The following is a 20,816-nucleotide window of genomic DNA, read 5'->3' on the forward strand; positions in this document are numbered from 1 at the left end:
TTTGGCTCTGAAAAAACAAAAGGACGGGTGCATCAGAGTTGGCACGGAGATCAGTTTGTGTGACAGCTCTCTAAGGGTATTCCACAATGGTAATTTCTAACTCTCAATTGCTCTCTGACAACAACAACGATAAAAATCACAAGATTAAGCTTAGCTAAGGAGATAAAGAGAAGCCTGATTAATGTTAGGACCCTATTCTTTGGTCAGACCAAGATCTGTTAGTCCAGCTCAGAGTGGGTGCATCCAATATGGACTGCCGTACAGTGGGGAAGGTGGCACTAAAATGACTAAAAAGCCGCCTCGTGAGGATGCTCCCATTCTCCAGAAGCCTGGGAACGGACCAATATTCCAGTAAATGATGATCCAAAACCCTCTGCCAAAATTAAAGTCTCTAGAGAAGAAAAAGAAGAAAGGGGGAAAAAAACAGTAAAAACGATGGCCTGTCCAAGTATGTCACTTGACTTGAATCCAGCGCAGCACCTTTTCGGGGGAATTTTAAAGAGAAGCAACAAAAACACCTCAATCAAAGCGGAGCTGGAAATATATCTAAAGAAAGGCAGAATGAGACCTGTTTTTAAAATAGTACATTTAAGTATTTATCTATTTCTTAATTTATCATGAAGCAAATACTTTACTGGTCATGTTCCACAGCGGTGTACATACTTCTGGTTCATCCTTTATATATGTGCTTCTTCTGCCTGTGGTGAGACCTGCATAATTTCCCTCTATATTTGCCAAAGATTATCCGAGTTGTCATTGTAGTCTTTTCTTTTTTTCTTTCTTTGTACTGTGAGCTCACTGTCTTGCCAAATCCCTTTGGGGAAGTTTGAACAGATTGCCTTTTCCATCTGGTAAAAGTATTCAGGTTACAGATACAGAGAGTTGGCTTCAGTCACAATGACCTCTAAAGTCCTGGAAGTGCTTACTGATTTTTAGCATTTGACTGTCTCTGATGTGTCAGACAGTTATACAACAGAGTCCAGTCCTCCTACTTTTAGTTACCCAACTACCCAAAGAAGAGGAGTAAGGATAATCTAAAGACTGCGCTTTGAGAGTGTTGTTGTTGTTGTACATAAACATGACAAAAACAGGCGAGTGAAGTCCAAATGATGAAGATGTTCCTTCCTGTTTTCGCTGTCCTCTTATCTGAGTCATTCAAGTGCTCGTACCGGACCTCTAGTATGGATTAACTGGTAAATGTTGATTCTTGTTGCTGAGCGGTAAACTGACAAAACAATGACAATGTCAGTTCTAGGAAGAAGCAGTTTTTTGTTTTGTTTTTTAGTTAAATATTGATACAGAAAAGAAAGGTCTCATTGCTTAATAATCCTCAGTCCTGACTGATGTTTATCTGGGTCAGGATGTTATCGTTATTTGTTCTGTGGTTTGTCCAAGGTGTCGTGAGCACGGTTTTGTTTACGGTCCTCTCTGAAGACATGCGCTTTGGAGATGGTCACAAGCATGAACTCCCACTCTTTCGAACCCTCCCAGTCTCCAGCTCTTTCAACACCCACCTGCTTTTCTTCTTCCTACTAAGCAGCAAAATGTCCAAGATCTCCTCCTCACTCCTCCTCACTCAGTTTAATACATCAGAGACGGAGACATTCATTCTAGCAAAAAACCCCAAACAAATAAAACCAGACTTGTCTTTAGGCACCAGCAATGATTTTGTGGATTATTGATTTTTCTCTTATTTTTCCTGAGCCCATCACTATGAGTCAATCTGATCTCTTTCTGTGGCTGGAGGTCAGCATTTTCATGTTATGCTGCTTCCACCCAGGAAAACGCTTACTGTGAGGAGTGTGTGTGCTCGTCCTCTGTAGGGCTGTCCTTGCTTCCACACAGTGAAAGGATTTTCACAAATTACTGCCGGATACATGAAATTGAATGACTCCCATTCAGATTTTTGTAAGCGGGGGTTGGAAATCACATCTCAATATGATGCCATCTCAGTACTTTGACTCCTGATGATAGTGTCGCGCTACAGCTGCTTGACGCGTTCTTCTACGATGGCTCACAACATCAAAGAAGAGGAAATGCGCTCAAAGGCCAGAGGCAGGGATTTACCTGCTCACTGCACTGTGGTGTCTGGGCGTTATCATTCAATTTTATAATTAGTCAATTCAATTATCTCTGCTTTCCCATGCTGCCTGCCATTTTTGTCCCCCCCGGGAGTTTCCTCTTTAAAGCAAGTTTTCTTCCTTTCACTTGGCCCTCCCACTTTACACGCAAGTACCACCATGAGAAGTCATAAAGTAGTGACTGTGGTTAGCCTGGTCAAGTCTGGGAAATGAATTTAATGGGTTTTAATTAAAAAGTTATTTGGCACCAGTGTATCATTGCAGGAGGACTCTCTAGCTGTTGTGCTCTGCTTATTTGCAGTGCTAGTTAGCTGAGACTATTTAACTATCTTCCCTGAATAAGTCAACATTTTATTTTATTTTTTAAGTTTTACACTAACAAAGGTTTAAATGATTCATCTTTAGTCCAGGCAAAAAAAAAAAAGTATACCGATTTAATCTAGCAGTGCAATAACACTGAAATCAGGCCTTCTATTTAGGAGTTAACCAGTGGAAAATTCCTTAGTTTGCAGAACTCCTAACTTGGCAGCATCCCAGGAAAACATTTAAGACTCTAACAACCCACTGAGATTAGCGCCACTCGTTTTCAAAATGAAAAATGGATGAGAATCAGTCATGCTTTTGTTGTCTTCTCTGCTTAAATGATAATCGGAAAAGTAGTCACTGTCTGAATGCATGCATTCATTCATGAAGCAGACATCTTAATCTATTAAATACTCTGTGACAGCGTAGTCTGAGTGGGCTGACCGTCGTGCACATTAAAACTGCAGCAGGGAGAAATGTACAATGCAATTTTGAAAACAGACAACAGTTCTCCTGCAGCTCTCTCCGCTATGCTCAGAGCGTTGGCACATGCTCACGCGTCATATGGCACGGGTCTAAAATGAAAGCCGCTTTCACACGTGCACTGCAGACATTTATTTTTTCTAACGAGATTAGATTGTTCGACTCCTTTGCTTTGGACATTAATTGGACTTTAGGTGTTAAACGACCTGTGATTGGCAAAAGTCTGCTGCCCCAGCTGGGTTTTTTTACAACTTGAAGGAAGTGCAGGAGTCCAGTTTCCCTCTCAGACCACCAGTTATTATGGATAATTTCCCCAAAGATCTGAAAATAGGTTACCTCAGAAGGCTTCTTTGCTGCTGTGGCCTCATCTGCAGACAGGTCAACCTCTGCACCTCTTCTCATCCACTCACCTATGCAAGTAGTTTTCTTCCATTTCACTCAGACTGGCCAAAACAAGACAGACGGGGTCATTCACCATTTGCCAAGAGAAAGCACGGCAACAAGATTTAGGGCAGGCCGGTCTTACCGTGCCACACTATCCCAGGTGAGGTTAGTGCGACCCATTCATGAAGGGGCCTGGTACGTTCACCCCGGTCTGCTTTCTGCTCATGAAGCATTTTTCGCTATCAACAGAGAGTTGTGTCACCCCTCACCTTTTGGTATCCGACTGTGACTCATTTGAAATGACTTAAGCTGTATGTTTGTGATGCTTTTGCATTTTTGTAAAGATTAACAATCCTGTAGATGTAAAATCAGCTACATGCTGGCATCCCATGTGTAAGGACATTGTGTCTTTTAAAAAATCCAAGTGGCTGGAAAACAGCAGTTCAAAACAGATGCCGCTCATTATCCAGCTCTATCTCCGGCTCCTGCTTTGGGGTGATGGGGCTGCCTTGTTGAACTTCAAGATGAGGCCCTCAAGCAACACTTAAGCAGATGCTTTTCTTTTATCATGGAATGCAGGCCGTATAGCCGAGCCCACACTGAGTGTTTGTTTTTACATTAAAGAGCCCCTGCCACTTCTCTCTCCGCAGGGTTCAAGTGATTAGGGAGCCAATCTATAGGCGTGATCTCAGGGCTTTAGTTTGAACAATATGTTTGTCGTCAGAGCTAAGTAATAACTAATCTTGCATTACAGAAAAGCCAAGGGTGAGTGCAGAGCCTGAATGCTTTGCCAATGCTCACTCAAGTGGCTCAAATGATGCCTAATTGGTCTGGAATGATGAGCAACCTAACAGTTTTTCCTTCATTGTTTAGTTTTCCCGGAACGATTCATTTGTGCTGTGTTGAATTGTTATTGTTTTTGTTTTCTCTCTTTCCCCCACCTGTAATGAATACTAAAGGTGTTTTCTTTAACTGCAGATGGTTATTGTTTATTGGAAAGCTATGAGTTAAGGATTACTCCCAGATTAAGTTCACCCACAAGCTCATTTAAACTTTTGTTTGCACATCTGTTCTGAGGAAAAACTCACACGAAACGATGTGTTATGCAAAGAGTGGTCTAAACTGAAATATTAAGCCTGGATGGTGAAAATACGTTTTGTCAAAGGTGAGAATCCTTACGGTCTGGCACTGAATTATTCATCTGTGTAAGGAGCTCAAGTAGTGTGTAGTGCTGGCATTGGGGGGGGGGGGGGGGGGGGGGGGGAGACAAATGGTTGGAGAGCTGGTGAATCATTAGAGGTAGTTTGACTGGTAGCGGGGTATATCAGTAATCAGTGGCGAGGATGAGCTGGGAAATCCAATCTGCTAATGGGCTTGATGGAGTGTGAAATGTTAAAGGGGCGGCAGTCTCTCGCTGTGTGCCCTTTGCAACTGAAGCCCCTCTGTCAATACGATAGACGCTGCAGGGCGATGACAGCAGCTCGGGCTTGATCGCAGCTGTGGGCGACGAGACGTCAGGCTTTTATTGGAAAATAATTGCCTGAATCTCGAGCAGTAGTTTGTTACTTTTGTCAGAAGCTTTCTTCTAATTACACATTTGTTACATTTTTTTGTTTTAAGCGAGCGCAGTGCAAATATGCAGTTTCTTTCTTTCTCCTGCCCTGTGCTCAAATTGCAGTGTTAGAAAATGTCAAGGTAAGCATAAATAACAGCTGGTGTTTTCACAAAGGACAGCTAACTGGCATCACACTCTTCATTCCTTAGTTTGTTTCCTTATTCTTGTTGCACAGACTTTTTTTACCTGACTATTTTTTTGTGTGTATTTCAGTTTCAAACAGCTGCTAAAGAAACAAAAGCTCCTCTTGAGAGGGTTGGGGGGCTTCTACCTGGGAAAACTTAGTGATACACTCATCAGATGGTAATTGCCTTACCTCAATATACCACTGACCTCTATTGGAATTCAAATTGCAGCATTTGTCAGCAAACACAGTGGTGAAAGGCGGTGCCGGGTATTGTGATGCATTCCGTGCTTGCATATTAGCCAAGTTTTTCCCATCTGTAATCACTGGGTCACATACTGGGGGGATGCTGTAAACCGTGTTCTCCCGAGTGGAACTGGCCTTCTAAATATAGGCTGATTTCAGTGTCTGTTTAGGCTTAGTATTGATGTTTGTGCAGGTTTCAGTGGCAGATGTCGTGGTCTGGTATTCACGGAAGGAGATTTATGGGAATAGTCCAGGAGTATTTGACACCATAGAGGTCGAGGCTAGGGCATTACACGAATCAATGGGATTAATTTGATTGAGGTCTCATGTGTAATCTGACTGGATATGCTGATTGATGGGCAGTCCAAGATGAGAAGGATTAGGATGGTTTAGATTAACTTAAAAAAAAAAAAAAAAAACAGTGATGGGGGAGGTTGGACTTAATCAGATGTCAATTTATTTTTTTCAGTCCATTGATTTAAAGATCGGTCCTGTATTTATGTGTGTTTAAGTTGCATTCTTATGCAAAAGGTGCATGGATTATTGCACAAAAAGAGAAGAGAAAGCACACTGCCTTCACCCAGCTATTCTGCATGGATATTAATATTATTATTCTAGTTGCAGCTGTTGTCAATTAGGTAATGAAAAATGTTTGGAAAGAGATGCAGCACTGTACTCCATGGTGATCACTTGCCATCTGCCGCACTCATTTGGCTGTAACCTGCCATCTCACTGTGTTTGTACTTTGCATCATGTCAGCGCTCTGTTTCCATGCAAGTTTATCACCTTTCTCCATAGCCTGTCCTCATTCCCAGCCCAGAGTTGTACACAAAAGAATCCTAAAACCCTGTGTCTGTGGATAATTAAAGCCAGGAGACAAGGGGATTAATTCACAATCCCTGAGAGTCTTTCCATAAACCTGCAACAGCGTCTCCAGGACGACTGCTGCGCCTGGGGGAAATGAGTTCATAATGCCACCGGGCTGTGCATTTGCTCACTTCATTCTCCACTGTTGTCTGAGAACAATGACACTGCGGATTAACCGGCCTGTCTCCAGAACAGTTGTGGATGATTGGGACTCGGAGAGCGCAGGGGGTGGGAGAAAGCCCGCACCCCGTTTTTATTTTTTGTTTGTTTTTTTAAATCGCTGCTTTTCACGTTAGATACCGAAACGTTACACGTGAAAGGACGTGTTGTCCAGTTTTTCTGCTTCAGTAGTGTTTTATACATTGTCTGTGTTGTCTTATGTAACTTGGAAGTATTGTCTGTTCTTTTCAGCACTCGGTTAGTTCAGGGAATCGAATAATCCGAAGATAAAAGTGGGAAAAAAAGTCCTTTTGTTCCACTGCTCAACATCTGGTTGCTGTCCCTTAACAGTAGTGTTTTTGGCAGTGGCTGTCAGCGTGAGTGCTGATTGTGAGAGGTCTGTTTTGTCTCAGATTTGGACAGTTTCTTTTTTTTGTTGTGGTTTTTTTTTTTGTTTTTTTTTTTGACTTGCAGAAATTAGAGGACCTCTGGAATTTTTTTTTTGCGTGTCCTGCCATGCCAGCTGTCACAAACGCCTTTTCCTATTGTGCCATTAGCCTCTAATTAAGTCATTCAGCTGTGCATCCTTGTAGGACCTTCAGGGTAAGAAAGAAAAAAACAAAAAACAAAACAGCCTGCATCTACCAGAGCCAGCTCCAGATTGTTTCAATAATACTCCTTTGAATGCCAGAGCCAAGTAGGGGTTTTCTTTTGTGTCTCTATTGTGCTTTCCATCCCTTTCTCTCTTGTCTCAGACCTCAGTAAAACTTTTATACACATACTGGGAAAAAACTGTCATATCTGACCAAATGTACGTGTTGCATTTAAAGAAACCAAAAATATCCTGAGCTCAGAATGAAACAAAATTAATTTCTTGTGTGTTCTGCGGTAAGGACACCTTGCATTGGGGTGTCAGATTTAAGATCACAGACTAAAACTTCTGACAAACACGCCCGCTATAAATCACTCCCATGTACTCTGCATTTTAAAGGTCCTCTGGGCTTCTTGCCCCCTGAGGGTTTGGTCTCTACCTCCATCACACTAACCCACCAAACAAGCATGCAGAAGACTGTCATTTTCTTTCTGCTCCACAGCTGCCTTCCCTGTTCTTGTGCCGCCTTCCTCTCTTCCTTCTCAAGTTGTCATGTCCTGGTTAGCGATGGATTACAGTGCAGCCTCTTTGCCTTCTCTAGAAATGGCCCCACTCCACTCCCCATCCCCTCCCAAGTCCTGCATGCAGGCCTGGCTATAAATTCCGGAAACGTGCTGGTGTTAAAAGCCCGTAAAACCAAGCACCCAGTTTCTGCAGAGTGGACTTCTAGCAACGGGAGATTTTTAGTTTAAAAAAAAAAAAAATCTAATAAAGGACATTCTTCATTAAGTGGGACTGTTTAGTTATTTCTCTCTCTCCTTGGCCCCATTAAAGAGCTATTACGTGTTCAAGGTGCCCCATATTACTCGGTCAAGGCAGTGTCGGTGTCTCATTGTAGCATATTTGATAGCTTCCATTAACTATCCAAGTGTGCCACGGCACTGTACGTTATGTTACCTTCCGGACTCGATTCGTTTTCATAAATCATGTCAGTAGGTTATCAAGTTCATGCTCTATGCATTACACAAGTCAGTGTGTTGTTTTTGTTTTCTGTCCTGTAACTGGGTTAATACAAGGTAGCCTTCCTGTTATCTGAACTGACACACTTCTGTTTCACAACTTTACTTGGGTTCCACAATAAAGAGAGTAAACAGAGCCAGAGTCCAGAAAGGAGTGAAGTGTGTGTGTGTCTTCTTAAGAAACTTGCTCAAGAGTTTTTGCTGGACTTCCCAGTCTGAGCAGCAGGAAAAGCTTGAGGCTACAGGACTGTGCAAACGGATGCTTCATATTGTGCGATCGCCTTACACATAGTCTGACATGTGCTGTCTCTGTGTGTCTCTTTCAGCTGCCTTTCTGGGAGACATTGCTCTGGATGAGGAAGACCTGCGATTCTTTAAAGTGGACAGAATAATAGATCTGGCAGCGAGAACCGTCCAGGTTGTTAATCGCACAAATACAGGTAACAACAACAGACAGAAAGACCTCTGAGGTTACAGTATGATGTAAAATGTAGTTATTGTAGCACCAAGGCAAAGCAGATTATATTGTTAGTCTAAATTTGCAACAAAAGAGCTGAAATGAACAAGGTTCCCACATTGTTGGGTGATTATTGCAGACAAAGACGTTGTGCTCCCAACACTACAGCCGTAAAACCGCTCCAACCTCTCGAACTGAGAGTCGGCTCCAGCAGCTTTGTGTTTTTAATGAGCCCTCTTCAAAATGTTTATGCCTACAACTGTGATGATATCATTACGTTGCTACACCTGTAGCATCATGTTTAAGAATGATTGCTGGGCTTTGTCAGTTTTATGTTCTCCAGTGAAAAGTGCTATTTAATCAACCGCTGTGAGTCAGCCGGGACCAGTGGACTTCGCAATCCTGTAAATTCTGAGCGAACATGAACCAACAAGCATATCCACATCTGTCTGTGCTTGAGCAGTGCTGTTTGTTCGAGTTAATAAGCGCGCCAAGAAAAGCAAACTTTTTTTTTTGCGGGGGGGGATTATGAATACATTTCCAGCAGCTTAAAGTATTCACCGTGTTGGTTTGATTTTTAGTATTTAGTAGTTTTAGTATAAATTTTGACCCAAGGTGGGGAATTAAGATGAGACTCGTGAATCAGAAGCAGGTTGCAAGTTCATCCTCACCTTTTGAATAATTATCTGTGTGCTTGAGCAGTTTAGTTACAGCAAATTCGAGTGTTAAGCAGTGGAAAGGTATAGCTCAAAATAGGAAAACACAGCCGGTATAACTGTGCATTGCACAAGGTGGCTGTTTTCCACCCTGATCAACATTCATTCATAGAAACGCTTGGCGCCTCGGGCTGCACGCATATCAATACCTGCTCACCCTGCACAGGTGTGGATCCTAATTGGCAGTGAAGATAACTTTGATATGTCATTTTTCTCAATTATCATGTCACTTTAGAGGTCAAGTTAAAAGTCTTGGGTACTTTATCTTCAGATTAAAGCCTTGACCTAAAAAAAACACCACCCAGAACATTCCCCGTCTAAATACGGACGAACATGGAAGATTTAATCGTTTTATTTTAATTAACACATCACGCACAAGTTTTTGCCTCCCCAGGACTTCTTATCAGTTAGCTGAGCAGATTTGGCTGTTATCAGCCTTTTCCACAACACATGCACAAGTGTACGTGCTAATTGATCTCGCCAGGCTGCTAAGATTTAGTCCTGCGGACTGAAATTCAACAGAACACATTGTTCCAGCAAATTTAAAAAGCGTGCTGCAATCTACGGCATGCGTGTTAATCAAATATACTAAGAGAAGATGAGCCGAGCCGCACCGTTTCAAGTATAGCTATGAAACAACAACCAGCGCTTGTTTTTGCAGCTTCAGGCCTTCATCGGGGTCACCCAGGTGACGTTTCCCAATAAAGTTTCTAATAATTGTACACCTTGGAAGAAGGTGATGTCTGTTTGTACCTCAACCACAAAGCGCATAGGTCAGTGTGTTAATAGGTGTTTTCTAATAGAAGTGTTACACAATTTTTTTTAAAATAAAGTTTAGACAAGCACCCTTATATCAAATGGATTCTGCTGGTTTTTGTTAATAGAACTCACAGTGATGACACATTTATTTTACACATCTTTGCTGCAAAATGAAAAACTAAGTGAAATCAGCTTTGGAGCCTTTATCTGGGAACTGTAGACGTTGTCCCAGCTCTCTGTAATACATTAAATGATTTGGCCAAATAAAAGAATAATGTGACAGTACAACAGTTCTTTGTTAAGCTTTACAAACATATGATTGTGTAAGAAAAATGACTTCATCCCAGCGCACGCACTAAATTCACTTGGTGCATATGTTTAATGGGCTTTCTCAGAAGTTTAAGGTCATCAGACTGCTGAAGTTTTCACTCCTACAGATTTCCTCATGTTTGGAGTCACTTCTCCTTTTTTTTTTTTTTTTTTCTTTTTTTTTATAGGGGATTTTGTGTGAAGTTGCAACACACCACATTATCGAGAGTCACATCATCCAGAATTATTAATAATAATTCTGGATGATGTTACAAATACAAGAAAAACCCCCTGATGGTGTTTGCCGCAGGAATTTAATTGTTTTTTTGCTCAATTACGTATAAATCATTGGCACCTTTTGTTTGTTGTTTCTACAAGTTAAATTGGTGTCCTAACGTAGAATGCAAGATCCCAATTAAAACCACAGCAGTAACTGCTTCATCAGATAAATCACTTCCATCTGTATTTCTGCAAATATGCATCATTTAATAGATCGACTGACTAAGCCTACATCCACTTGTGGCTTATTCATCACATGCACTTTGAGCTCATGCTTGTTCTGCAAGTTTATCAAAGTTGAGGTTCGCATAAGGATGTTTCTCTAATAATAATAATAATAACCAGGTTTAGGTGGGGGCTTAGTCTGTATGGTGGCATTTATGTGAGGATGAGTGACATTAAAATTAATTTGAAAGAAGAAAAGACTCGGCTTTAATAAAAATCCATTCAGCGCACAACGAGAAGTACAGTGTTATTTGAACTGTCTCTTTGATGGAATTAATGTAATTACTTAAATTAGTTTTTTAATAACCAGCCAACATTAATATAACCGGCTTCAAGCCTTGAAGAAAGCCCTTTGGTTTTTGCAAATAAAAAAATGGAATCTATTAAGTAGAAGCATAGCTTGTTATCTCTTTGTGCCAATGTTGGAGGAACAGCTGGGGGGTTTTTTCACCCAGGAATGCTCTGAGTGATCTTTATTTTGTCTCGTGGTTGGTTCAAATCCTCAGGCTCAAACAGTCAAAGCAGGCAAGGTGCACGGCGCAGGAAAAGAGCTGCCACATCCAGACCGGAGCGCATTTGGCCCGACGGCGTCATCCCTTATGTCATCAGTGGAAACTTTAGTGGTAAGTAACATGTAATGTGCTCACGTGTGACCAGATGTGGTAAACATAATTAGCATCATTCATTCCCATTTAAAGTCACAAATCACGGTAAACTATAATCTGTAAAACAATACTAGATGTCTGCAAAGTAAAGTACGTGGTACCCTTCATAGTGTTTTGCTTCTAGAAATAACCGTATTTACTTCTGAGGTCTTGTGCGATCTTGTTACATCGCCTAAAAAATTGTATGCTTGTAGTTGTGCAATTTATTAAAAAGCAAACCAAATATTGAATTCTTGACATGATAAATATAACATTTTGGGACTCTTTAAATTGCGTGTGTGTGATGGTGGTTAACGATGAGAAAGGCACATTTTGAACTTGGTATGACTTTACTTTTAAGCCTCGTCTGTTCACTGTGTTTCTATTCATCTCCATTCTTCCATGAAATGCTGTTGGAGTGTGTTTTCTCACCCTCTCCGACTTCCCTTTCAGGCAGCCAGCGGGCTATATTCCGCCAAGCCATGCGGCACTGGGAGAAGCACACCTGTGTGACCTTTATTGAGAAGACGACTGAGGAAAGCTATATTGTTTTCACCTACCGACCATGTGGGTGAGTCAGTGGGGTTTTAAGCTCCCACGTGTACAGTAGGAGCTGAACAATGGCCTGTTTCTGTTCAGTGTCTGCAGCTAATTATTTAGCGCCCTAATGCTTTTCCTTGCTTCTTGCTCAGCAGAGTTTCTCCATTGTTCATCCTCTCCTTGCAGTCTCTCTGCAGTCAGTAGGAATTGTTTTGGGTTTGGGTGTTTTGTTTTGTTTTTCTGCCCCCCTGCCAGCCCTTAAAGCGCAAACCATTCGGTGGGCAGGAATTTCCTGTGCCTGATCATCACACTGCATCAGTCACTGAGTGCTTAAATCATACCCGGTGTGCAGGACAGGGCACGAGGGAGAGACTTCCTTTGCCTGTTTGCTGCACTCTGCTGAAAGTCGGGCTCGGTGTCCACTCAGCATTTCTCTTTAAACAGATACGCAGGGGAAGTGCTGGTGGTGGCTCTCGTTGCTAAGCGACTATTGACAACCTGTTTGGATGTGCAGGGCTCTTTCTTTGTAAGCCGTCGTGAAACAGTTTTTCATTAAAACATTTGGTGTTGAAGAATGCAAATCCATTTAGGATTTTGAGAAAAGGAAGTCAGAGTTGTTAAAGAGGTTTCCAGGGAACACATCAACCTCTCAGATTTAGTCCACAAGCCGGATACCATCATGTCATTACTCAAATGTACCCCTCCTGCTGATTTATATCATTCAGTACCAACAGGAAAAAGGATGCAACTCATGAAACTTTTTCTAGCCAACTGTTAAAAGCCATTTTTAGCCCAGTTGCTGGCCTCTGGAGCAACAACGATGACATTATCCGCACAGGCAGCAGCGGTTAGCAGTGGGAACGCTTGACTCTGCTGCATATTCAGCAGGCCCCCATCTGTCCTGTGCAAAGTTCAAGGCGTGTCTCAGGAGAGCCTGACTTGGCTCGCTGTAATTAGAGAGCGGCTGTCTGGCCCACAGGGCCATTATGTGTGTGCCCATCCTGCAGGCTCCCACACTCAACCTTTCATGTCACATCGAGATGGAGCGCTGCAGCCAGCTTCCTCAGTTACTCTCAGCGTTTCCACTAGCAGACAGCTGAATGAATGTCACTCCTGTATGTGTCGACTATAAAACAGAGCAGAGATTCTGAGGTGATTTCTTTTCTAGTTTTATTATATACATAAGCAGCATATTGAGATAGATAGAGTCAGAGATGCATTCCTTTTTCTCTCTTTGCTAACCTCGTTTTTTTCCACTCACTACTTTTTTTCTTTCTTTTTTTTAAATGAAGTGAAGCATAAAGTCTAGTCTCTGTGTTTTGACTTACACACTGCCTGCCTGTGTTTCCATGTGTGTCTGCCTGCTGATTCATAGGTGTTGCTCCTATGTGGGTCGCCGCGGAGGGGGCCCCCAGGCCATATCCATAGGGAAAAACTGTGACAAGTTTGGCATTGTGGTGCACGAATTAGGTCATGTTATTGGGTTCTGGCACGAACACACACGACCCGACCGAGATGATCACGTCAGCATTATCAGGGACAACATTCAACCAGGTAAGACCTCAGGTTTCTCCGAGATCCCCCAGCAATAATGTGTGTAAGTGAAAGACGGAGACAGAGAGTTAGATAAAATATTAAGAGTCACACATTTATTCACACACTCTGAGCTAAGAATAAAACGCCACAAACTTGCAGAAGTGTTTTCATGAACCTAATCCTGAGAGTCTATATTTACGCCTGACGTAAGGGTTCGGTCTGAATTTTTCTCTTTTACAGGACAGGAATATAACTTTTTGAAGATGGAGCCAGGAGAGGTGGACTCTTTAGGAGAAGTCTATGACTTTGACAGTATCATGCATTACGCCAGGAATACATTCTCCAGGTAGGAGCCAAACCCAAAGTTCAACTCCATAAGCCCCAGACATGAGAACTAGTCTAAGAGCGAGTCAGACTGAACCATTTCCAACTTTGGTCTCATCTCGTTTTCCATTTCCATGTTTCATGACTGCACTGGTGTGTAATGCTCCAGGTTTGTGTCTGCGAGCAGCCGCTCAGTAATGTGGCACAAATCCCAATTCTTGTAGGAAGAAATAAATTAAAAAAACACGTATTTACTTCTTTACTAGAAAGTCCAGTAGAGATCAGTGCAGCTGTACAAGCTCATCATATTAAACTCTATATTAAATGTACACACCAGACCAGCACATGCAACCTGATCTACAGAAATCTACAGCAGTGGCATATTTGTTCTTAACAAGAAATTGCTAAAAAATTTCAAAGCTTGCTGTTGATTTAGTGTCTTTTGTCACTAAGTGCAAAAATAAACCGATTTCTACCCGATATCTTTTGGCATGACATTTTAAAAGAAATAAATTAATAAATCCTCACATTGCATTGAGCCTAAAGTCAACTGGAGAAGTAGTACTATGATTTTTAAGTGATATTTGGACAAGGTTAGGTTACCTGCTGGTGTACTGGGAGTCGTATATCAGGTAAATGGAGGAAACTAAGAAGAACTTGGATGCCAGGTTCCATTTCAGACCGTGACTGGGTCTCTTTGGACTGGTCTGTGGTCTTTGTTTATAGGGTTTACCTGTAAACGGTATCATTTACACTTCTCGCTTTAATTTTGGCATTTGCCGGATTAGCAGTATGACAATAGACACATTGTAACTCTAAATAAGAAAAGTGAGATGTGAATTTTTGCAGGCGTAGTAAAAGTGTTTGTCTGGGATATACTCGCTCTTTCACACTGCCTGTTTTAAATTAAGGCTCCTTTGTTTGGTTCCTGCTGTTTTTTCCTGCAGTAGCAGCCCCAATAAAGCAGCTAGCTCAGCAACAGTAGCCCTGCCTCATCACAACAGCATTTATGGACACCACCTTCAAGGTTGTGTGAAGCTTCTCGTAAAGGGTTTCATCCATAAACCACCTCATTATGGTCCTAAGAGTTCTTTGAAAAGATTTTCATGGTGGGACAAATGATGTCACCCAAGGTTACTGCAGAGACCTATATTCTGGAGTGGAACATTTTGGCATCTTCACAGCACTTTGGTGTTATGACTACCTCCAAACTGAATGTCTTCACACACCTAGCAGCATTTTTTTAATCCCTAAATAATCTACATAGGATAAAAAATGCAAATGTTTTCCTTTTTAATGCTTTACAAACTAAATAGTCACATGATTTGAAATTTGTGCGTCATAGACTTGGGACAGTAACGTCAGTACAAAGAACTGCAGAGGACCAGCTGAAATTTTGGCATTAAATCTTCCAGAAACTTGTTGCTTAGAAAAACATGCGCTTGTAAAAGAGGAACTGTTTGTATTCTTAGTGATACTTAAATTTGTCATCGGCTGACCTCATTCTTCACTCCCTGTTGTATTCTATGGGAAGGCCTGCCAGATGTTGTGCTGTTGCTTAGCACATCACTGGTTAGCTACAGTGTTGGATGAAGGATCCATCTAAGGCGGGTGGGGGGAAAAAAAGGTACATGACTAACACAAGGCAGCCTGGTTTCTTGACCTAGTCATCAGGGACTGTGGTTAATTTCAAGTATTTTTACCATCTGGATGACTACAAAGCCAGAATAGAGGAACTAGGAGTATTTGACTCTTTCAGCTGCTGATTCATTATTGTAATTACAAAAGCAGCACTACACTCACTGCAAGTGGCTTCAAGACAACTTGGCAGTATATGTTAAATTATTTTTGAAAGCTGTTACAACCCAGGTTTGCAGGCATGTGAATATCATGGCCATCTCCTAATGTCATGTGCGGGATATGATACTAGTTTAGTGTGTAGAACTGTCCCTCCATCTACCAGACAGCCTTCAGTCACTCAGTATGGGTGTAAATTGATCTCTGGGCACCTAAAGTTAAAGCAAAAAAAACAAGTAAGCGCAGACTATAATCATTACTACCTCCGCCTGATATAAGAACCAGCTGTTAGCCCTTCCCTCAGCTTTGCACATGCATATATTTTTATATTTCCCACCACTGGCTCTCCCATGCCCGAGGTTACAGTCTAAGAGTTGTGGCCTCTTCCCAGATAGCTGCCATGCTCTCGCAACAAACAGACAGTGGGGAGTAAATCTTTGTCTAAACAGAGGCTGAGGCTGGATGTAGGCCAGTATGCAGAAATTCCTGCCTGGCCCCGTGCATCCAAACTGTAGGTTGTTAATGCACTTCACGCCGAGCGGAGATGAATTACTGCTGCTTTTCCAGTGTTTGTTAGTGTACAGAAAAAGACTGCAGAACAGAGACAAAGGGGAAGAGAGACATTTGTACTCCTTCTCCATGCAAACAACAAACTTTTGTCTTGTCTTAGCTTCCAGGTTTACAGGAAACAAAGCCCACTACTTCCATGGAATTGAGGTTTTAAAGAGGGAATGGTTTTTATCTTGTATTGGATTTCAGTCAGGTCAGCACATGTCCATTTAGCTGTGGTCACTCCCAGGTCATCATTTGGACTTAGGCTCTTAATCTTATAAATTTGCAGTATGTTCTACAGCTGGCTGCACAATGGGGTATATTTATGTGAGGTAATCCACCCTGATCTGTTTTCAGTCCAACTCTGACTCTGTTCCTATACAAACTCCTCTGATCCAAAAAGGCTGCTTAGAAATGAGAAGCGGTGGCTGTCACTGCCGGGGAATGTTTCACAGAGCTGTATTAGCAGACGAGGGGCTCCTGTTGGCTTTTCACAAGTCATTCCAAGCACTTTCTCTTCAGCGCTGATTGGCTGATTTACCTGTGCCAGTGTCATTCTTTGTCGGTCCATTGTTGGCCGGTGTGTTTGCTCTGTGTTTTACAGTAAATCACCGTGGGAAGCCAGGGCCTTTGCCGCGGGTGTTGTTCGGAAGATTTCATGGCCTGTCTTGATGTTTTGCCGTGTCTCCTGGGGACAAGCAGGGCTGATCCCTTGCTTTTTGTCTCGGGTGTGTTACCCGACCCATGGCTCTGCCTTCCCCCTCCTTTTGCTCGAGAGATTTTTTTTTTTTTTTTAGGACGAGTGTGTGGAGCAGTGCCAGCTCAAATAGAGATCTGCCAGTGTCCCCTTTTGTCTTTTCTGACACCGACTGGAGTGGCATTGTTTTGTTTTAATTTTTTTTTTTTTCTTCAGCAGCCAGCATACGGGCTCCTGGAAGCTCGCAGACAGGCAGAGCCTAAACTGTTAGCTCAGGCTGCTCTGTTTGCACATGCCTGGCGTTGATAGGCATGTCACCATGGGAACAGCCAGGGAGCCAGACCATTTCTTGCCAATACTTACAGAAAAATGAAGATGATAAACTAGCAAAGTGTCAAGTGAGGCAGCTTTGTAAAAAGGAGTCTTTCTGGACTAACTGTTCTGTCCTGTCTCATTTTTAACATTTGCAGATGTTTTATCTAATTTTATTTATCTTTATAGTTTTCATTTTGGATGTTTATCAAGAATGTGGCTGATGTTCATTTCCCTGCCTCCGCGGCTTATGGAATTTATTTTGAACTCCCAGTAACTCTGGAGAAGGGCTTAAGCTCTTAGTTTTGGGTCTATCGTGTGTGTGTGTGTGTGTGTGTGTGTGTGTGTGCAAAGGATGATATCTGAGCATTAACCTCTGAAATGGACTGTGTGACCTCAACCTTAAAGAAAGACTGAAATTCAACAGCAGTCCCATATCAAAGAGATGAGTAGATCTGAAAGAACTGCAGAGTAGCACCGGATGCAGGGAGATTCAAAGCCCAGGCGCACACATGTGGACACTGAACGTTCAGTATGCTGAGTAAAAGTGCAGGAAACATTTTCAGATGGTATCGTAATTTTAATGAACCTCATTAGAGAGTGAGCAAGGGTCAAACAGTAAAGTATGTCAAAGCATATACTGACTGGTTACGCTATCAAAAGTGGGGATATTCATAGATAAGAGGTTTGATGTTCATCTTAATTAGGTCGTTTCTTACTGTACAAGCAGCTGGGTCTTTATCTTAATGAAAACCCTCTTGTGTCCACATGGGTGTGGGTGAGCAACAGCTGGTTAAAGACAAATAAATTCTGATGGCATCTCATTACAAGCCTTTTACTTTTTTCTGATATCCTGAATCTTGTTTTAAATGCTAATCCAGAAAGTAAACATGATAATGAGCACTCCATGTGTGTCTTGTCTGGTAGTTGGATTTGCTCTTTTTTTTTTTTCTACAAAAGCAATCACATTTCTTTCTGACTTTCTGACTGTCAGCACTCCTTTTTAACTGGGTATGTAGAACTCTTAATTCTTTAGTTAATGTTGACAGTGATTGAACTGCACTGATTGATGGTAAGTTACCTAATCCTGTGAACAAACACGTTTTGTGGCATGTGTGCATGCTGGAGTAGACTGCAGGAGGGTGCGCATGCAGTTGGGGTTTTATGCAACATTAACATCAGTCTCTCTCTTTCTCTCTCTGAATTACAGAGGCATCTTCCTGGACACCATCCTGCCACGCTACGATGTGAACGGCGTGCGACCACCCATTGGCCAAAGAACCAGACTTAGCAAAGGGGATATTGCACAGGCACGCAAACTCTACAAGTGCTCCAGTAAGGCCAAAATGACAGCTCTTGTCTGCTATGGGGTTTTTCTTGTCTATTTTTGAACGTATGCATAGCACAACCCTGAGAAAGAAGGAAAGAGAGGAAGAGAGAGGTCTGTAACTTCTCCTGGCCTCCGCAGATGCAGCTTACGCTGTGCACATCGGCGATTGATGTGGTGCGGTTCCTTAGCTATAGCGTACCAGACTCCCAAGCAGGGAGGAGTGTAAACACTACCCAGGGACAGGAAGTTAGTCAGTCTGTTTTCCCAGATAGATGCAAAAGAACAGCTGTTCTTCTAAAGACAATAACCGAAATGACTGTACAAGCTGTGATGTGCAGACACGCGTGTTTACTCCCAACAATGTAAACCACGTGGCTATACACTAAGGAGAGTTATGTAATCCTGGTACTTTTCTGAAGCTCTCTGTGTGTTTATGCTTCCAGAGGAGAGAGAATCTGATGCTGTTGAAGTAAACACAATTTATAGCATTAGCAGATGTACGTTGAAGAGCAGCCTTCTGCTGAATGCATTTGGTGTCAGACAGTTAATTGCAGGTAAAGCTGGGACAGCTGAGCAGTCAGTTTCAATGAGTAAACATAGTGCTTGGTCACCACAGTGGATCATCCAGTGTGGTTTCAGGGCAGAGGTGGAAGTTTTAAATGTATCTATGTGCATCACTGCAAGTGCTCTGTCTCTTTCATCATGGCAATCGCTGTCTCCTGAGGAAGACTGGATGATGTGGCACGTGCTGTGGGGGGATGAGGTAGTGAGTCTCTCCATGTGTTCTTGGAAAAAACAAAAAATTCTTAAAGAGCCATGGATCTCCCATTCATGCAGCATTCCTAGGAGTGTTTGTCATCCCAAATGTGTGTTGGTTAATGGCTCAGGATTGGCAGAGCTCCGCACAAAGCGTTATTTCACACAGCTTGAAGCTCGGGGCTCGTCGGTTTCTCGCTTTGAACGCAAACAGGCAAGGAGAGTGTTTTCTTAACTCTTACTAAATGAAGTTCAAGGTAAAAGAACAAAAACCCAAGGGTGATTGTAAATGCTTACACGCCACCCAAGACGGACAGCTGAAGATGCCAATCTAGCCTTCTATTATTTCCTCGTGCCTTAATCAAAGGCATCTTTCCCCCAGTTGGCTGGAGCCTCACGCACTCATTCTTCTAGGCTGCATATTGTTTTGGACTCAGTCATCGCACACTTAGTTTTGCCAATCAAACTAAAGGTTGTTTCTGTTTTGTTTTTTGTTTTTTTTCACTGGCAACACGTACATAATGCATCACATCCTCCAGAGGGCCGGGTTATTTATAGTGGGCCAGGTTTATTTTCAGAAGATGCTCAGAGAAAGTGTCTCACACTCTCTTGTTTCCTTTGTGTGATCATCATCTGGAGTAGGTGGGGGAGGGGATGGGTGAGATGAGGGGTTGTGGCTGAATATTATCAGCAGATGTGCCTTTGAACATGAAAGCACTGCCCTTTTCTTCACATTGAGTGTTATAATTCCAGCATCAAGCATCTGTCTCCGCAGCCGCAAGTTTCAGAGGATCTACTTCAGAGCTGTTGTGTTTTTTTTAGTAGCTTAGGTGATTTCAGACAGAGACTGACTGGCAGAGCATCGGGTCTGATGTGCAGTTGTGCGTTTGTCTCTGTGCACAGGATGTGGAGACAGCCTGCAGGACAGCAGCGGGAATTTTTCCTCTCCTGGATTCCCAAATGGATACTCGGCCTACATGCACTGCATCTGGAGAATATCAGTCACACCGGGGGAAAAGGTACGAGCTTACGGAAAGTGTCTGATCTTTGCTTAAAGGCACCTCAAATCAAATCTCTGGCTCCTTCATGTTGATGCAGTTTATTGGTTTCATCATATTTATCTGAGATTTAGCAATATGTGACCTTTGCCCCCTGCTGTCCCAATAATGGGTTTTTATTTTTTTATTAAGATCATTTTGAACTTCACCTCCATGGATTTGTACAGGAGTCACTTGTGTTGGTATGACCACGTGGAGATCAGAGATGGATACTGGAGGAAGGCACCACTTAAAGGTCAGTTTTAACTGAATTCAGAGAGCAGCTAACGAACAACAAACCTCCAGATGTCTCCTGGTCAACTTTTGTGTAAGAGAAAAAAATTTTAAAGACATTCAGTTTCAGAAAACAACTGCTGCAAGTGAAAGCTGGGTGCAGTCTTTGGTGGATGCAGTGTGCTTCGTGTGAAGTTCTGTAGAGCTCTGGAGACAGATTTCTGCCAGTACTGCGGATGTTGTGAGGTTCAAATGTTTGATTTTATGTTTTCACCTGTGACCCAGGTCGTTTCTGTGGCGATAAGCTGCCCGAGCCGATCATCTCCATTGACAGCCGCCTGTGGATTGAGTTCCGCAGCAGCAGTAACTGGGTGGGAAAAGGTTTCTCTGCTGTTTATGAAGGTGAGCACTCATTTTCTTCCATGCATGCTGAACGCAG

General features: G+C 42.4%; 1 protein-coding gene across 2 annotated transcripts in view; it reads left to right on the forward strand.

The window, feature by feature from the left end:
* Positions 1 to 20,816, forward strand: part of bmp1a (bone morphogenetic protein 1a) — a 29,978-nt gene that overhangs the window by 2,235 nt on the left and 6,927 nt on the right. For both annotated transcript variants that reach the window (XM_085293994.1, XM_085293995.1), the window contains exons 2-10: positions 8,200 to 8,313; positions 11,125 to 11,241; positions 11,716 to 11,833; positions 13,178 to 13,356; positions 13,579 to 13,684; positions 18,231 to 18,355; positions 20,010 to 20,125; positions 20,297 to 20,399; positions 20,663 to 20,779. In XM_085293994.1, the coding sequence (XP_085150120.1) occupies positions 8,200 to 8,313; positions 11,125 to 11,241; positions 11,716 to 11,833; positions 13,178 to 13,356; positions 13,579 to 13,684; positions 18,231 to 18,355; positions 20,010 to 20,125; positions 20,297 to 20,399; positions 20,663 to 20,779 (1,095 nt within the window). The remainder of the gene's footprint in view (positions 1 to 8,199; positions 8,314 to 11,124; positions 11,242 to 11,715; positions 11,834 to 13,177; positions 13,357 to 13,578; positions 13,685 to 18,230; positions 18,356 to 20,009; positions 20,126 to 20,296; positions 20,400 to 20,662; positions 20,780 to 20,816) is intronic.

The sequence above is a fragment of the Mchenga conophoros genome, linkage group LG12 (assembly GCF_057382185.1).
Source record: "Mchenga conophoros isolate Kocher_MC1m ecotype Shallow Benthic linkage group LG12, M_conophoros_male_GT1.1, whole genome shotgun sequence".
Classification (NCBI taxonomy): Eukaryota; Metazoa; Chordata; class Actinopteri; order Cichliformes; family Cichlidae; genus Mchenga; species Mchenga conophoros.